Genomic DNA, 19,200 nt, shown 5'->3' on the forward strand with positions numbered 1-19,200 from the left:
ACATAACTTGACCTTTGCTATAAGGAGATCAGTCCTGCAGGGTTCTTAGCCTGGGAGCCACATAGAGAATTCAGGGGGTTGTGTCCTTACATGGGGAAAATATACATCTTTATTTATAGAAAATGTAATGTTTCCTTCAATTATGAACACAGGTAATGAAGCACAATATTAGCAAGACCTTAACATTGTCCCCAATAGACATCACACATATTTTCATGTCACATTATAGTTGTGATGGATGTCTTTAAATATTCTTTATGTTCATCACACTTTAAAATGAGAGTGGAAGTTAGACCTGCTTCTGGATTTCATCATGTAATGAGTTAATAAAGAAGCACATATATATATGTTAAACCACAAATTTGATTTTTGATATGGTTTGGCTGTGTCTCCACCCAAATCTCATCTTGAATTTTAGTTCCCATAATGCCCATGTGTCATGGGAGGGACCCAGTGGGAAGTAATTGAATCACAGGGGCGGGTTTTTCCCATGCTGTTCTTATGATAGTGAACAAATCTCATGAGATCTAATGGTTTTATAAAGGGGAGTTCCCCTGCACATGTTTTTTTGCCTGCTGCCATATAAGACGTGATTTTGCTCCTCATTCACCTTCAGTCATGATTGTGAGGCCTTCCCAGCCATGTGGAATTATGAGTCCATTAAATCCCTTTTTTTAAAATAAGTTACCCAGTCTTGGGTATGTCTTTATTAACAGAATGAGAAGAGACTAATACAATTTTTAAAACATTTTGAAATGCATTTAACATAAATAATTTATTGGTAATTCTGTTTCATTTTATATATTTAATAACATGTTTCTGAGAACATCCATCAGCTTAACCAGACTGCCAAAGGGGTTCATTGCACAAAAGTGGTAAAAACTAAGTAAAATGGCTAAGAATAGGAAGAAGCCTGAACAGACCAATAACAAGTAACAAGATTGAATAATAAAAAGTTTTTCATCAAAAAAAGTCCAGGACCTGATGGTTTTACTGCTGAATTCTACCAAACATTTAAAGAACTAATATCAATTATTTTCAAACTGTTCCAAAAAATTAAAGAGGGAATTCTTCCAAACTCATTCTATGAGGCCATCATTACTCTGATATGAAAACCAGAGTGAAACAACAAAAAAAAGAAAACTATAGGCCGGGCGCGGTGGCTCAAGCCTGTAATCCCAGCACTTTGGGAGGCCGAGACGGGCGGATCACGAGGTCAGGAGATCGAGACCATCCTGCCTAACACGGTGAAACCCCGTCTCTACTAAAAAATACAAAAAACTAGCTGGGCGCGGTGGTGGGCGCCTGTAGTCCCAACTACTCGGGAGGCTGAGGCAGGAGAATGGCGTGAACCCGGGAGGCGGAGCTTGCAGTGAGCTGAGATCCGGCCACTGCACTCCAGCCTGGGCGGCAGAGCAAGACTCCGTCTCAAAAAAAAAAAAAAAAAAAAAAACTATAGGCCAATGTCTCTGATGAACATAGATGTTAAAATTTTCAAATAAATGCTGGCAAACCAATTCAGCATCATATTTAAAACATTTTTCACCATGATCGAGGAGGATTCATCCCAGGGATGCAAAGATGGTTCAACATATGTAAATCAATAAGCATGATACATCACACTAACAGAATCAAATACATAAGCCATATGATCATTTCAATAAACACACAAAAAAGCATTTTGTAAAATTTGATATCCCTTCATGATAAAAACTCTCTACAAACTAGATATAGAAGGAATGTGCCTCAACACAACAAAGGCCATATATGACAAACTCACAACTAACATCATACTGAACAGGGAAAAGTTGAAAGCTTTTCTTCTAAGATCTGGAAAAAGACAATAATGCTCACTTTCAACAATTTTATTCAACATAGTACTGAAAGTTCTACAGATCAGTTCGGCAAGAGAAAGAAATAAAGGGCAACCAAATTGGAAAGGAGGAAGTCAAATTATTCCTGTTTGTGGACAACATAATTTTATACGTAGAAAACCCTAAAAGCTTCACAAAAAACTATTGAAACTAATAAACAAATTCAGTAAAGTTGCATGACATAAAATAAACATACAAAAATTGGTAGCATTTCAATACACCAATAGTGAACTTTCAGAAATCAAGAAGCAATCAAATTTACAAAAGCTACTAAAGAGAAGAAAAAGAGAAAGACAGGCGGAAGGGAAGAAAGGAAGAAAGGAAAGAAGGGAGGGAGGGAGGGAGAGAGGGAGGGAGGGAGGGAGGAAGTAGCTCATACCTGTAATCCCAGCACTTTAGGAGGCCAAGGTGGGCAGATCACCTGAGGTCAGGAGTTAGAGACCAGCCTGGCCAACATGGCAAAAATCCATCTCTACAAAAATACAAAAATTAGCCAAGTGTCATGGTGAGCACCTGTAATCCCAACTACTTGGGAGGCTGAGAAGGAAGGAAGAAAGGAAAGAGAGAAAGAGAGAAAGAAAGAAGGAAGGAAGGAAGGAAGGAAGGAAGGAAGGAAGGAAGGAAGGAAGGAAGGAAGGAAGGAAGGAAGGAAGGAAGGAAGGAAGGGAAGAAAGGGAGAAAGGGAGAAAGAGAGAAAGAAGGAAGGAAGGAAGGAAAGAAAGGAAAGAAAGAAAGAAAGAAGGAAAGAAAGAAAGAAAGAAAGAAAGAAAGAAAGAAAGAAAGAAAGAAAGAAAGAAAGAAAGAAAGAGAAGAAAGAAAGAAAGAAAGAAAAAGGAAGGAAGGAAGGAAAGAAACTAAGTCTAGGAATAATCTTAATTAAGGAAGTGAAAGTTTTATACACTGAAAACTGAAAAACATTAGTAAAAGAAATTGAAGAGGACACAAATAAATGGAAAGATATCACATGTTCATGGATTTGAAAAGGTAACATTGTTAAAATGTCCATAGTATACAAAGCAATCTACAGATTCGATGCAATCCTTATCAAAATATCAATTATACTCTTCACAGAAATAGAAAAAACAATAATAAAAATATTTGTATGGCACCACAAAAGACTTTGAACAGCCAAAGCAATTTTAAGCAAAAAGAACAAAGCTGGTGGCATCACACTACCTGACTTCAAAATATACTACAAAGCTATAATAATCAAAACAGCCTGGTACTGGCATTAAAAATAGACACATAAGCCAATGAAACGAAATAGAGAACACAGAAATAAATTCACACACTTACAAATTTATAGCCAACTGATTTTTGACAGAGATGCCAAGAAGACACACAGAGATACTGGAGGGGAAAAAAAAAAACAGTCTTTTTAAATAAATGGTCCTGGGAAACTGGATATCCACATGCAGAAGAATGAAGCTAAACCCTTTCTCTCACCACATACAAATAACAAATCAAGTGGATTAAAGACTTAAATGTAAGATCTGAAACAAAAAGACTACTAGAGAAAACATATGGGAAATGTTTCATGATATCAGCTGAGCAAGAAATTTTGGATCAGACTTCAAAAGCACAGGCAACAAAAGCAAAAATAGACAAATGGGATCACATCAAATTAAAAAGCTTTTGCACAGCAAAGGAAATAGTCAACAAAGTGAAAGAATAATCCACAGAAGGGAGAAAATATTTGCAAACTATGCATTTGACAAGGAGATACTACTTAGAACATGCAAGGAACTCAAAACAACTCAGAAAAAAAAACCCACAAATAATACAATTTTTAAGTGAGCAAAAAACCTGAAGCGATATTTCTCCAAAGAAGACATACAAATGGCCAACACATATATGAAGAAATGCTCAATATCATTAATCATCAGGGAAATGCAAATCAAAATGACAATGAGATATCACTTCACCCGAATTAGAATGGCTACTATAAAAAAGACAAAAAAATAACAAATGCTGGCATGGATGTGAAGAAAGAGGAACTCTTTATATACTGTTGATAGGAACATAAATTAATATAGCCATTATGGAAAGCAGTTTGGAGGCTCCCAAAAAAGTTAAAAATGAAACTAGTATATGATTCAGCATTCCACTGCTAGTTATATATCCAAAGGAAATGAAATAAATATGTCAAAAAATATCCACACTCTCATGTTTATTGCAGCACTATTCATAATAGCTAAGATATGGAATCAACCTAAGTGTCTGCCAACATAAGTGTCTATCACTATCAATGGATGAATGGATAAAGAAAATGTGGTATGTGTACACTAGAGAATACTACTTAGCCATAAAAAGAAATGAAATCCTGTCATTTGTGACAACATGGATCAACCTGGAGACTATTTTGTAAAATGAAATAAGCCAGGCACAGGAAGACAAATACTGCATAATCTCACTCCTATGTGAAACCTAAAAAAAGTTGATCTCATAGAAGTAGATAGAATAGTGGTTACCAGAGGCTGAGGAAGATAGGGAGGAGTGGGGCATAGGAAAAGTTTGGTCAACAGGTACAAAGTTACAGTCAGATAGAAGGAATAAGTTATAATATTCTATTGCACAGTAGGGTGACTACGGTTAACAATATTATTATGGTATATTTCAAAATAGCTAGAAGGAGGACTTTCAGTGTTCTTATCACAAATAAATGATAAATGTTTGAGGTGATGGATTTGCTAAATATGCTGGTTTAATTATTACACAATGTGTACATGTATCAAAACATCACACTACATCCCATAAATATGTACAATTATTATGTGTCAATTAAAAATAAACAGGAAAAAAGAATAGGGGAGAAGGTTGGGGTAGATTCCTGGAAGGCTGTTGCAGGAGTCTGCAGTCTGATTCCATGACAAGAGGGCCCAGATAAGGGTATAGTAAAAGGAAAGGACTGAAGTTCTGATACACGAGTGTCTGACTCATTTCCTGCCCAGGCCCAGTATCTAGCACAGTGCCTGGCACATAGAGGCCACCAAGTCAAATCTGTTAAATGAATAGAAAATGAAACTGGCATGAGAGGCAAGTGTGAAGTGTAATACACTGGGTTGGTCCAGCGAGTGGGCTTACGAGGTTAGGAAGAAGGAAGGACGAAAGGCATAGATGCTGTTGCATCAAACTCTGACACGTTCCAGTGAGGTCTGAAGCTAGAGCAGGTGCAAGTGGATGGCAGACTTGCAATGTGCCTACCAAAAATAAAGGGCTCATTTGTCTTCTGAGCCTTTGGATAGCCCATTATCACACAATGCTCTTAGTTTTTAATTTCACTAGATCTTGTTCCAGATTTGCTTTTAATCCTTTATAGATGGGACTCTTGAACATACTTGTCAGTCCTCCTGGATGTTTTCCACAAAGTCAAGTTTGGATGAGGCTTTTCTTAACCCAGAACTTCTATTGCAAGGAAGAGTTTGCCCTATATAATACCACCCAGGCAAGACCTGAATGTAGGGCCACAATCACAAATTTTTTCAAAAGCAATTGGATTTTATGATGGTTAATTTTACATATCAAGTTGACTAGACTGAGGCAGGGGGTAAGATATTTGGTTAAACAGTGGCTCATGTCTATAATCCTGGTGCTTTGGGAGGCTGAGGCAGGAGGGTTGCTTGAGGCCACAGGTTCAAGGCCAGCCTGGGCAACATAGCAAGACAGCATCCCTACCACAGAAAAATTTTTTAATTAGCTGTGCATGGTGGTAGACACTTGTGTTCCCAGCTACTCAGGAGGCTGAGGGAGGAGGCCAAGAATTTGAACTCAGGAGTTCAAGGTTGCAGTGAGCTATGATTGTGCCACTGCACTCCAGCCTGGGCAATAGTATGAGACCCTGTCTTTAAAAGTAAATAAATAATTTTTAAAAGGTGGAATAAGGGAGAATTCACTGTCTTTGCCTGCTGTCTTTTAGCTAATACGTTGGTCATCTCCTGCCTTTTGGCTTGGGCTAAAACCGAAATTTACGCCATCAGCTCTCCTGGTTTTCAGGCCTTTGACCTCAAATTACAACTATATCATGGGCTCTCCTGGATTTCCAGTTTGCTTACTTCAGATCCTGGGGCTTTTCAGTTTCCGCAACCACATAAGCCAATTTCTTATAATAAATCTATTTACATATATACATATATATGGTTCACTTTCTCTGGAGAACTCAGATTTATACAATTCATTTTGGAAATTTTAGTTGGACACAATCTTCTTTGTCTACAACTCTCCATCCACAAAAACATTACAAGACCATAAATTTAGAGCAAAATTGTTTGTTCCTTGTGCTTGTCAGATTTGCTGGACCAACAAGGTGCATCAAGAAAAATGAAGAAAGCAATAAATTTCAGAAGAACTGAAGTCTGGCTAAAATGGGGAGGGGGAGGTCTGCTTGGAGGGAGGCAAAAATGAGGGTTGTGTGGGACACATGCACACATGGGCACACATACATGCACGCATGCACACACACACACACACACGCACATCTGCTCCACTTCCTCCTCATTTACCCTTCATGACTTCTGGCAGTCTAACTTCCATTCCAAGGCTCCACTCTTAGCCTTTTACTCCTGTTCATCTCTACTTTCTCTGCAAACTCCAACTATTCCCTTTGTGGTAATGATATATATCTCTAGCCTTGTGCTTTCACAAATAATGGAATCACGGGCTGTCTGATTCATTTAACGCCTTCATTTCACAGATGAAAAAACTGAGGATCCTAGAGGTCTACAGATATGTCTCAGATAGCACATCTGCTGGTAATTAGCAGAGTTGAGACTAGGAGCCAGGTTTCCTAACTACCGGTATAACACTCTCTGATAACTTGGTTGTCCCTCTGGTCCGTAGTTAGCTATGAATTGTCTCCAATACTACAAGCCTCAACATACAATCAGAGAGATAGCAGTCACTTGTAAAATGTTGAGTCTTAAATAGAAAACTGGAGAAAAGTATTTATCATATAAGGTAGTAAAAGGGTTAATATTCTTAATCTATAAAAGAGCATCCTATTCATTCAACACATATTTACTGAGTGCTCACTAGACAGTTAACAGTGCTAGGCACTGAGAATGCAAAAGTGATGTAAGGAAAGCATGACTTCTGCTTGCACATGGTTTACTGTCTAGCGGACAGAGAAATACTGAGAGAATTCCTGTTACGAAAGCTAGTTGAGAAAGAATAACAAGAGAATTCCTGTTATGAAATGCAGTTGTGCACAGCTTCTCACCCCCTGCATGGTTACATAAGAGTAGCCTCGGACCTGGAACATTTTCTTGCACAGAGATAAAGAGTCCTCATAGCCTGTGCTAGGCATATCTCTGCTTTGTAATAACTTTCCCTGTTCCGGGTTTCATGTGTACTTCTTTGTTCTCAAGCGCATGGGTCAACAGCCGTCAAGTGCACCTCCAGCTTCCTATAGTTCTGGCCCCAGGGGGGATGGGTTGAGGATCTTCACCTGCAGCAACAGAGTGGTGTATGCAGTCCATCTCCCTGCATCAGTTAGAGGGTAAGACCCGCAGCCATGGGGACACACAATCATCACTGAAGCTAATCTTGTTCCGTCTCTTCTCTATATGAGTAAAGTGTTTTCCATCCAGTGCCTGTGTGAATCATCTTTCTTGGTGACATGGACATCTGCAAACCATACAGTGAGTTAACATCCTGGGGCTGCTGCTTTGGTGATAGGCAACAGGGGTCATTTGCTCAAGAATGGCGATAATGAAACTCTAGCTGAAAGAAAGGAATGCCTGATTTAAAAGCACATAGTTGAGGGACTTGACCCAGGTTGGATGTATGATCCAGATTAGGGGATGTCAGGGAAGTATCAGTGATGTGACTGAGGTGAGAAAAAAAGTATAAACAGGTGCTAATTAGGAAAATAATGTACAAAGGTCCTATGGCAGGAGTAAACATGATATACTTGAAAAACTGAAAGAAGGCTGGTTTGTCTTCAGAGCATGAAGTAAGAAGTTGTATGGGCTGACAGAGACTGGAAAGAGAGATAGAGAATATACCTTGCAGGGCCTTCTAGATCACGTTGAGAATTTGATTGTGAATCCACTAAGAAACGGACAGCACAGAAGAGTGTTTTACAGAGAGTTTTGACAGAGAGATCTGGGTTTTAAAGAGACGGGGCCTGGTGGCTTGGGAAAATAGATCAGAAAGGAAGAAAATGGACACAGAGAGATTTGTGAGACTGTTGCGGAGATCCAGAAGAAAGAGCATAGTAGCTTAGACCAGTGGTTCTCACCAGGGAAATTTTACTCCTCTGAGGACACTTGGCAATGTCTTGAGACATTTTTGGTTGTCACACCATGTGTGGGAGGATGTTACTGGCAACTAGTAGAGAAAGGTCAAGGATGCTACTAAATATCCTACAATACACAGGACAGCTCCCTCAACAATTATCTGACCTGAAATATCAATAGTGCTCCAACTGAGAAATCCTGGCTCAGACCATGATGGTGGCCGAGAGAGAGAAGGAAGTACATATTGGAGAGACGATTAAGAGGTTAAAATCAGCAGTAATTAGTGACTGATTGATCTTGCGGAGTGGGGAAAAGACTATCAAAGGCAACGCTCAGGTTCCTGACTTGCTCACCTGGGTGAGTGGGGAGTGCCGAGATGAGAAATGCTTGAGGAGTTGATGGTTTGGTAGGGGAAGATAAGGAGCTCTGCTTGAAACCCTGTAAATGTGAGGTGCCTGTATGACACTTGAAAGATGAAAAACACAATTCTCTAGGTCTACAGATCAAGAGCGGAAGCCTGAGCCCTGGATTTGAGAGCTTCTGTGAATAAAACAGAAGACATAGGCATGGATGAGATTACCTAGGAAGAGAATACAGACTGAGAAGAAAATAATCCTGAAGACTGAGTCTTGAGAAACTCCCAGGAAAGGAGCATGAACCAGCGAAAGTGTCTAGAGAAGTGGGAGGACATGGCACACATCAGATGCTTCAAGAGGGCCTGTTTTCTGGCACCTTCTCCAACACAAGCACCACTGATTTTTTTTTTTTTTTTTTTTTTCCTTTGGAGACAAGGTCTTGCTGTGTAGTCCAGTCCAGGTTGGAGTACAGTGGCATAATCTCAGCTCCTCAGCTCATTGTAGCCTCCACCTCCCAGATTCAAGCCATCCTTGTGCCTTAGCCTCCCGAGTAGCTGGGACAGGCATGCACCACCACGCCTGGCTAATTTTTGTATTTTTTGGTAGAGACGGAGTTTCACCATGTTGGCCAGGCTGGCCTTGAACTCATGACCTCAGGTGATCTGCCCACCTTGGCCTCCCAGAGTGCTAGGATTACAGGCGTGAGCCTCCGAGTCTGGCCTAGATCTTTTCAAACTTTGCTAAGCTAATCAGTTTGTTTTTAATCTTGTTTAAATATACCAAAGTTTTAGTTTTGGTAAATAATGAGATTAAGCATCTTTGCCATGTTAGTCAGCCATTCATATTTCTTTTGTAAATTGGCCAGTGCATGTGACTTGCCCATTTTCTATTTCAGATATTCATATTTTTCTATAGACTTTAGTATATATTTATGGTTTTAAACTCTTTACTGTCACATTCTTAGGCATTTCCTGAGAATTTATCTTTCTTTAGGGGGGTATTGCGGTGGGTGGTGTCTTTCTATTCAGTTGTTTTTCATTTTCATGGATTCAAATTTGTTGACATTATTTCTCTTCCTGCTTTGACCGCATAGTAGAAGAGACTGTTCTTTTCCAAGGATGATAAAAATGTTCTTCTACATTTTTTAGCACATTAAATTATTTTATATATTTAAATTTTTAAACCACCTAAAATCTATTTTTGTGGAGGATGAGTAATTAGAATCCTTTTCCAAATGAGCCAGTAGTTTCAATACCAGTTATTGAATAATATGTTATTTCAACCTCTTCTTTATCTTATAATCCTATATCCAATAGTCTGTTGTGGCCTATCTTTTTTGTTCTTTAGATCTCTCAGTATATTCCTGTGCCCAAGACAGGCTGTTTTTATTACTGTAACTTTACAATATGTTTTGATAACTGGTAAGGCAAATCTGTATTATTTGATAATCAGGAAAACTCACAAAGGTGAGTGTGTGTGTGTCTGTGTGTGTGTGTGTGTTCTTGCATGTGGAAGGTCAATGAGGAAATGCCTTTGAATGACTAGGTCTACTTTGGAAGCTGCAAAGGAGTTTGACACAGTGCCTGGAGCAGAGAGTTTCCAGAAAAGCTTGGAAAAATAAAAGGAGAATTAGAGACAACAGGGCTCTCAAAGGAGGCTGATGCTCACACTTACAAGGTCTGTAGGTTGATGCAAGCAGAGAGGAAAGCTGGCATGAACTGAACTCTGTTATTTTTATATACTAGCACTAACTGCATTTCAAGGCCCATTAGGCCTGGAAACCTTTTCCCAGCCCCTGGGAAGTCACTGGGGATGCTAAGGTTAGTCATTCACCCACTGGGGCTATCTTACTGAGCTCAGGTCTGGGTGCACTGCCAGCAGCTGTTTGTGTACTTACAGCCTCCTGGGTGCAGACAGACTTCAGCTGCCAGCCATATGCCTTACGTTTCACTGGCCCACAGCTTTCAAAGAAAACAAGTCTTTTAATTCAGCAAGTATTCACTGAATGTCTGATACCGCCAGTGCAGACCCTGTCCCAATCCCCCAACGGGGTCCACCTCCATCCAACTCTGGGTGAGTGACCATAGCTCAGGCTTGGTGACATAGCTCAGGCTTGGGGCCCACCTCTCTGGGCTCACAGGTCTCAAAGCAGGGGCATTCCTATCTTAAGGACTTCTTGTCTCAGGGACTTTGGCCCCACCTGCACAGGACAGGAAATTAGTGGATTTCTAGGAGAAAGCAGGCCATCGCAGGGTATAACCAGGGATTCAGCTCTTCCTTCCAGGCATGCAGGAACCACAAGAAGGGATGGTCAAACAGGGCCTGCTTAGGCCTCTTGCTGGGATCACTCCAAGGGTCTTTGGGGTCACTCAGAGGAGCAGGGCGGCTGCCTGCTGCTGTACACTGAGACAGACCCCTGGGGTGTTTGGATCAACGTAGCCCGCATGCTGCCTTTTTGTTATCTTTTCTGTTTTGCCTCTTCCGGGCTGTGCTTGTCTTGAATTTTGGCCTTATGACACCCGTGTTAAATGGGGTAGGGCAGAGCATTGCCCAGTAAACAACAAGAATGTCCCTGGGCATGGCCAAGGCGGTTCTGCTAAGTATGAAAGGGAATGTGCCTGCCATACTTTGTGCTTTAGGCCCAAGTGACCTAGGGGCCAGCCTGCCTATTGGTCTCACTCCCAACATTACAGGTGTTTGACTCCACTCCACCCCATGGAGAGACAGACCACAGGAGCCACCCACCGGGGGACCGCATGAGGTCATGCACACCCACAGAGTGCCCAGTCCCTGCCTGGCCTTTTGCCCATTTTCCCTTCCCCTAGGGTGGGGGTGACAATGGAGGTAACTAGAAGACAGATCAAAAGGTTCTTGGTCTTGACACAGATGCAAGAGGGAGGCAGATAATAGACACCTCCCTTCCCCCTCACCCACATAGGCTCCAGTGGGTTCTCAGGGCAAGGCCTGGCGGCTCTGTCCTCTCTGACTTCAGGTAGAGGTGAGCGTGGAGGAAACTGAAAGAGGAAAGGTGAAGTGCTGTTTGGCTTGGACCTGGAGGGGGACAGAAGGCTCTCGGGGCAGGCAGGGTCGGTCTTTCGGCAAGAGGCGCGCTCTCTCTCCCTTCCCCTTCCATCGAGGGCTGGGTGTGAAGGTGAGAGCAACCAGAAAAGAAGGTGAAGAGGCCCTTGGCCTTGACACGGACGCGGGAGGAGGTCCCAGGCCGAGGCCGCCCCGCCCCCGCCGCCGCCCCGCCTCACCCGGCGCCGCCTCCGGTGTTCTAGGTTGACACCTCCTCAGCGCTGGCCGCCGGCAGCCTCTGCGGCAGCGCTAGTCGCCTCCTCCGAATCGGCTCCGCATAGGTAAGGTCAGGGAACCCGGCGTCTGAGCTGCCAAGGAAGGAGTCGGGGGTGCTGCGTGAGACTAAGAGTTGAGGGGCAAGGAAACAAAATCGGATTTCCTCAGAGGGCCAGAGGAAGAGACTGAAGCACGCGAGCCCTAAATCCTTGGGAGGGGGGAGGTGGTCCCTGCCATGCCCACGACGGGTGGGCGCGTCTTTACCGACTGCCTGCACGGATCCGCAGATGTGCTGGGCGCTTAGATGCCTGCGGCTATGCAGAGACGCAGTCCAGAGCGGTGACCCCAGATCCTGGTGGGGGCTGGATCCCAGGGCCCCGACATCCCTTTGCAATTTCCAGCCAGCAGCTAAAGACTCCCCTCCCGGGGCTTTAAAGAGAGGCTCCAGGCTCGCGATCCACGAACACACAAAAACCTTCCTTGCTGATGTTCTGAAGAAAAGCCCCGCCTCAGCCCTATGAATGGTAATAATAGGGGGAAGATTTATTCTTTCTTGGGTGTGTGTACAGGTGGAACAATCTGCAGAAAAAGACCTTTTTTTCGGAAAATCTTTTCAGTTTGAAGTTTCAGCAAATCTATGTTTGATTTCCTTGCATTTGGGGAGATGACATGGAATTTCAGCTCCAGCTTTGGGGCTGTCTCTGAAGTCCTGGGTTGGGCTGACCTTTCCCGGGATGAGGTTTTGATTTGGAGGAAGTAGAATGGGTTTTGTCTGAACCTGTGCTCGTTCTTTAAACTTCTGAGGTCGGGGGCCGTGGACTTACTGACATCCTGTCTTCTCTCCCCTGCAGCTGGGAGAAAAGATGTTCACTGTGCTGACCCGCCAACCATGTGAGCAAGCAGGTTAGTATCTCTCAGCAGGCAGCAAGCGTGGTTTTGCCAAATCGCAAGAGAATCCCAGGTTCGGCCCACAGTTTTTCATCCATATCCCCTGCAAATTATTGTTTAACTTTGTTGGTTTGAGACTCAGTATTCAACTGGGTTTCGTCACTGGCATTCCTCAAATAAAAGTAATGCTCTTCATCAAAGCCACACAAAACAAGGACTAACATGCATGTTTCACTTAAAAGGTTTTTCCGGTTTGTATAATCCATTAATTTGGCCCTTGTGGTTTCCCTTACCTAGCTGTATGTAAGGTTTGCTTTAGAATACTGTATTGTTGATTTTGTGATCAATTGTAAAGTACTTGGATCTTTCCTGTATTCCCATCCAAATGTTGCTGGCACAGTGCCTACAACACCCCCACCCCTCACCGTGGGTCAGTGTTGTTATGATTGATACTGCAGGCAGGAGTGCGGGATTTTCTCAAACTCGCAGGCACCAGCGCGCGCGCGCGCGCACACACACACACACACACACACACACACACACACACACACTTCTAAGCTTGCCCCGCCTGTCTCTAGAGTACTTTTTGGAGTTGCTCATGTGGAAGCCCAGAAGGCTCTGGCTTCTCCACGCTCAGGTAGGTACCTTGCAATTACCATGTTTGTCCAGCCCTAATGACAGCGCAGCTCTAGGCTGCATTTCCTAAATGAATAAGACCTGGTCTCGTCCATTTTGCTTTGTAATAAGCTTTTCTGCTGGGACAAGGGTTTGCTTAAGGTAATCATAGCTTTTTACTTGAAAACTGCTGAAACACAGAAGACTTAGGAGGCCAGCCACGTAGCTGTGGTCAGGAAACTGCATACATATCACACACTCCTTCCCCATGGATAGACATTCTTTAGTCATGCCCCTGAACTGGGTATTCTTGTCTTCTAAAAGGATATGATTTTAGGATAGTAAGGGCAATCTATGTGAACTTTTATTTTTGTAAAGGGAGATTGCACGTGAGGAGCTGTTTTCCTTTGATTTTTAGGTTTTCCCCTGAAACACTTTGAAATGTTAACACAGAGATTGTAACATCACTCATATAGACTAACCTGTTACATTCCTTCCAAAGGAAAAGTTTAACTTGGCAGATTAAATTTCTACCACATTTTATTAGGGGGAAAAAATCCCTTAAACTTCTATAGCTGACACTGACAAATGCATTCTTTGAAAGCTGATGCAAAAGTTCGCCTCTGTGGATTAACTGGTTCCTGGCTGGTTCTTGTACTTTTATTTGGAATCACAGAAAAGTGATATAGGACCTCTTCATATGCTCTGCAGGTCAACTCCATGGCAGTTGGCTCTCCTTTCCATTGCTATTACCCACAATTCTGTAATGAGTAACCTTGTGTCTAAGTCATTTTACACATGTGGAGCTGGTTCTGTGGGATATTTTTCCAAAAGTTGGATTGTGAGTCAGATGGCATGCTTATTTGCAGTTCTGATAAATATTGACAAACTGCCCTCCATTGATGCTGTACTAGTTTACACTTTCAATGACAAGGTAGGAGGATTAAGGTGTTAAGTGACCAACTTTGACACCAAGAAGTGTCTGTGACTGCAGCTACACTGCAGGGGAATCAGTTGAGATGGAAAGAGTTAGTTGTTCTGAGCCACGAAGACCTACTGCGTGACTGCCCTCCTGTAGCAAATGTTGTGATGTGACTGAATTTGTGGGCTGAATCTGATTATATCCTGGGTGCATAGACACGCCCTTTTTTTCTTCTGGGCAAATGTCTTACAGAAATAATGAAAGGGTAAAGCATAGGTTATGATGATCTAGGAATAATGTTCTGGAATAAGACAGGATCTATCAAATTGCTGTTCAGTTGATCTTCCTATAATGATGAAAATGTTACATGGCTGCACTGTCCAATATAGTAGCCACTAGCCCACACGTGGTTATTGAACACTGGAAATGTGGCTAGTAAGATTGAGAGACTGCGTTTTTATTTTATTTTATTTTAATTAATTTACATTTAGATAGCCAATTGATTAGATATATATTGGAATTCGATGAATCTAGTGATCCTTCTATTAGTGTTCATCATATTTCAACCATTTGGGTGTCATTTATGCTTATGTCCCAGTAGTTCTACCAAGACTATTATTATTATTTTTTTAGAGACAAGGTCTCACTCTGTCGCCAGGCTGGAATGTAGTGGTACAGCTCACTGCAGCCTTGAGCTCCTGGGCTCAAAGGATCCTCCAGCCTCAACCTCCTGAGTAGCTTGGACTACAGGTGTGCACCACATGCGCAGTTGATATTTTTTCATTTTTTGTAGAGATGGGGTCTCACTATGTTGCTCAGGCTGGTGTCTAATGCCTGGCCTCAAGTATGTTCCCACCTCAGCCTGGATTACAGGCATGAGCCACTATACCCGGCCCAAGATTATTATTTAGTCAATATTTTCATTGAATGTCTTTTTATCTTTTTTAAAAATTAGATATAACTTCTATTCAGTGAAATGGATAGATCTTAAGTTGTGCCCCTAAGTTGGGTTTCTTGCCTTCTAAAAGTATGTTTTTAGAATAGTAAGGGCAATTTATAAGAATCTTTTTTTTTAAGGGAAATTATACCTAAGACACTGATTTGCTTTCATTTTCAAGTTTTCTCCAAAGGACTTTGAAAGGTTTGATGAGTTTTGACAAATACACACATCCATATACCCCACAATGCTATAATGTATAGCGCATTGCCATTACCCCAAGAAAGTACCCACATATTCCTTCCCAGTGAATCCCTGCCCCAACTTCCACCCCCTGGCAATCACTATTCTGATTCCTGTTACCTGCCTACTTTAGAACTTCAAATAAATGAAATCATCTCGGTATAGTATAGTGCTAATTTTTTATTTTGTTTGTTTATTTATCTATTTATTTATTTATTTTTGAGGCAAGGTCTCATTCTGTCACCCAGGTTGGTGTGTAGTAGTGTGATCTCAAGTCATTGCAACCTCTACCTATCGGCTTCAAGCAATTCTCCCACCTCCGTCTCCCGAGTAGCTGGGACTACAGGCGCATGCCACCACACCTGGCTAATTTTTGTATTTCTTGGTAGAGACAGGGTTTCACCATATTGGCCAGGCTGGTCTTGAACTCCTGACCTCAAGTGCTCCCAAAGTGCTGACTTTGGCCTCCCAAAGTGCTGGGATTACAGGGGTGAGCCATCAGCCCAGCCTAATTTCTTTTTCTTTAACTGAGATTATTTTTAAATGAAATATTCTATCACCTGGTTTAATTTTTTAAAAATAGATTTTTTGAATCTCCATTAAAACAAATGTTAGCTGGGCATGGTGGCTCATGCCTGTAATCCCAGCACTTTAGGAGACCAAGACAGGCAGATCACTTGAGCCCAGGAGTTCGAGACCAGCCTGGCCAACATGGTGAAACCCCGTCTCTACTAAAAATACAAAAATTGACTGGCGTGGTAGCACGCACCTGTAATCTCAGCTATTCAGGAGGCAGAGGCAGGAGAATCGCTTGAACCTGGGAGGCAGAAGCTGAAGTGAGCCGAGATCACAGCACAGCAGTCTAAGCTGGGCGATAGAGTGAGACTCCATAAGAAAGAAAGAAAGAGAGAGAGAGAGAGAGAGAGAGAGAGAGACAGAAAGAAAGAAAGAAAGAAAGAAAGAAAGAAAGAAAGAAAGAAAGAAAGAAAGAAAGAAAGAAAGAAAGAAAGAAAGAAAGAAGGAAGGAAGGAAGGAAGGAAGGAAGGAAGGAAGGAGAGAGAGAAAAGAAAGAAAGAAAGAAAAGAAAGAAAGAAAGAAAGAAAGAAAGAAAGAAAGAAAGAAAGAAAGAAAGAAAGAAAGAAAGAAAGAAAGAAAGAAAGAAAGAAAGAAAGGAAGGAAGAAAGAAAAGAAAAAAGTAAAACGAATGTTATTGTAATTCATCTCAGGGATAACCACAATATCAGAAAACTAGACCATGCATACCTTCCCTGCAACACTGTTTTAGTACACAATTTGTGAGGAAGGGCAAATGCGTACTGTTTGTCCTTCCCCCAAAACTGGGGAGAAGGGGAGCTTATTTGCTACTCCGTCTTAGAAGTGTGGGTCTCGCTAACACCAAAGAAAGTGGTTTATGCATGTGATTATGGGGCCAGTCCATCGATTCTACAAAGAATACCAGTGCCTGGTTTTTACCTTCCCCTCAAGTGCCTTCTGGGTCTTCTCGTTTTAGGCCTCAAGGCCCTCTACCGAACTCCAACCATTATTGCCTTGGTGGTCTTGCTTGTGAGTATTGTGGTGCTTGTGAGTATCACTGTCATCCAGATCCACAAACAAGAGGTCCTCCCTCCAGGACTGAAGGTAAGTGTGAAGGGACTGGCAACAAAGGGAAGAAATGGGCATAAAGGGGAAGAAATCAATTATTCCAAAACCATGAGTTAGAAGAGCAGAAAATCCTTTCCCCCACCCTCATTTCTGGCTTCAGCCAGGAGAAGGCAGTGTAAGACTCAAGGGAGAAGGTCTGGACATGCTGGGTTTGTGATATTTGAGGCTACAAATTGAGGGTAGTGACACCTTCTCCAAAGACTGTGTTGTCTTGCTTTGACTTCTGACTCCAAAGCTAAAATTTGTAACCAAAAGTTGCAGATGGCTATCAAAGATTTACCAGTTCAGCCAGGTGCAGTGGCTCATGCCTGTAGTCCTGGCACTTTGGGAGGCTGAGGCAGGTGGATCGCTTGAGCCCAAAAGTTTGAGACTTGCCTGGGCAACATGGTGAAACCCGTCTCTACCAAAAAAATAAAAAATAAAAATAAAAATAAAAAAAATTTACTGGTTAGTACAGTTTCCATTTTGACCAGTTTATTTGTTCTCCCAAGCACACAACCCTGATAATGAGTAAAGACCAAGGCTGAGCACAGTGGCTCATGTCTGCAATTTCAGCACTTTGGGAGGCCAAAGCAGAAGGATTGCTTAAGCCTAGGAGTTTAAGACCAACCTGGGCAATTAGAGAGACTCCATCTCTACCAAAAAAAAAATTTCCAAAAAAAGGAAAAAACAAGTCAAGACCAGGAGACCAAGGCACCTCTTCTGGCCTAGGCTGAGTGAACAAAAAAATCAAGAACTTGAGAAGGTCTCCTTGAGCTCTATTTGTGCTGCTACTCTTGAGTCTAGAACATGTGCTGTGATCCTTCCAATACTTCGCTCAACAATCCCGCCCCCACCAAAAAAAATTACTCAGGACCTTGTGCTTAGTCCCAGAGGCCCCTCTTAGCTCTCAACAAGTCCATCACCAAATGATCTTTAGGCTCAGAATCATAATACATCCCCCAAGCTTGGCTCTGAGGATGCCGTTGGAGACGGGAGGTGATTCCATGAGAGGCTGATAAAGGAAAGGTGAAGCGAGTTGATGAGTCCTCCAATCATTTTAGGTAGGGGTCAGCAAACATTTCTCACAAAGGGTCAAATAGTACGTATTTTAGGCTTTGAGGTCCATTTATAGTCTCTGTTTTATAACTCTTCTTTGTTTTTCGACTCATTAAAATTGTACAAACCCTTCTTAGTTGTGCCGTAGGGACCAGGTAATTCAGCCATGTTCTTTGAATCTCATTTAACCTTTACACTTGACCTCGCAAGTCTTTTCCATATCTTCCTACTGTTAGTGACTATTCAAAGGTAATATTTGAAATACATAGACTTTTTAAAAGAAAAGAAACTAATATTGTTTTGGACTCTCAGGACGGGTTTGAGCTAACATTCTAAGGTGGCTTTTCTAAAAGATTAGAGTAAAATCTCCAGTAGATAATATAATAGCATTTAGTTCCCTGATAAGATATTTTATTTAAGAATCTCAGCCCTCATTAATAACATGAATAAAAAAGAAAAAAAAAAAACAACCTTATGCAATCACCCAATAATGAGAAGAAAGCAAATTACCCGATTGTCCAAAGATACTAGCTAAGGCCTAAAAGAAGCTGTTTTCCCAAGCTCCAGGCACTGCCTTTTATAAACTACCGTATATAAAATTGGGACTTTGGGAGGCCGAGGCAGACGGATCATGAGGTCAGGAGATTGAGACCATCCTGGCTAACATGGTGAAACCCCGTCTCTACTAAAAATACAAAAAGTTAGCCAGGCCTGGTGGTGGGCACCTGTAGTCCCAGTTAGCTACTCAGGAGGCTGAGGCAAGAGAATGGCATGAACCTGGGAGGCGAAGCTTGCAGTGAGCCAAGATGGTGCCACTGCACTCCAGCCTGGGCGACAGAGCGAGACTCCATCTCAAAAAAAAAAAAAAAAAAAAAGGACTGCAAGTAAGAGTAATATGTTTTTTATTTTGAGACAGAGTCTTGCTCCGTCCCCTAGGCTGGAGAGCAGTGGCGCGATCTTGGCTCACCACAACCTCCACCTCCTCAGTTCAAGTGATTCTACTGCCTCAGCCTCCCAAGTAGCTAGGATCACAGGTGCCCGCCACCACACCCAGCTATTTTTTTTGTTGTATTTTTAGTACAGACCATGTTAGTACATCACTGTGTTGGCCAAACTAGTGTTGAACGCCTGACCT

The 19,200-nt window shown here is 42.1% G+C and overlaps 1 protein-coding gene and 1 long non-coding RNA gene across 7 annotated transcripts in view; one reads left to right on the top strand and one right to left on the bottom strand.

Annotated features, from left to right (window-relative positions):
- Nucleotides 1–19,200, bottom strand: part of LOC105480241 (uncharacterized) — a 52,908-nt gene that overhangs the window by 9,223 nt on the left and 24,485 nt on the right. Inside the window, exons 6-7 of one of the 3 annotated variants that reach the window (XR_011619995.1) lie at nt 16,839–17,018; nt 12,490–12,611 (exon numbers count right to left, since the gene is read on the bottom strand). This is a non-coding gene — a long non-coding RNA (uncharacterized lncRNA). Of the gene's footprint in view, nt 1–12,489; nt 12,612–16,838; nt 17,019–17,898; nt 18,022–19,200 lie in introns of those variants that run through there. The other 2 variants (XR_011619994.1, XR_011619996.1) reach the window with 2 other exon arrangements.
- Nucleotides 11,689–19,200, top strand: part of LOC105480242 (ectonucleoside triphosphate diphosphohydrolase 3) — a 41,483-nt gene continuing 33,971 nt past the window's right edge. For 2 of the 4 annotated variants that reach the window (XM_071091471.1, XM_071091472.1), the window contains exons 1-4: nt 11,808–11,825; nt 12,162–12,284; nt 12,612–12,663; nt 16,876–17,003. In XM_071091471.1, coding sequence (XP_070947572.1) covers nt 12,282–12,284; nt 12,612–12,663; nt 16,876–17,003 — 183 coding nt within the window. In that variant the 5' untranslated portion in view covers nt 11,808–11,825; nt 12,162–12,281. Of the gene's footprint in view, nt 11,826–12,161; nt 12,285–12,611; nt 12,664–16,875; nt 17,004–19,200 lie in introns of all 4 variants that reach the window. The other 2 variants (XM_011738825.2, XM_071091473.1) reach the window with 1 other exon arrangement.

This window comes from Macaca nemestrina, chromosome 2 (assembly GCF_043159975.1).
Source record: "Macaca nemestrina isolate mMacNem1 chromosome 2, mMacNem.hap1, whole genome shotgun sequence".
Classification (NCBI taxonomy): domain Eukaryota; kingdom Metazoa; phylum Chordata; class Mammalia; order Primates; family Cercopithecidae; genus Macaca; species Macaca nemestrina.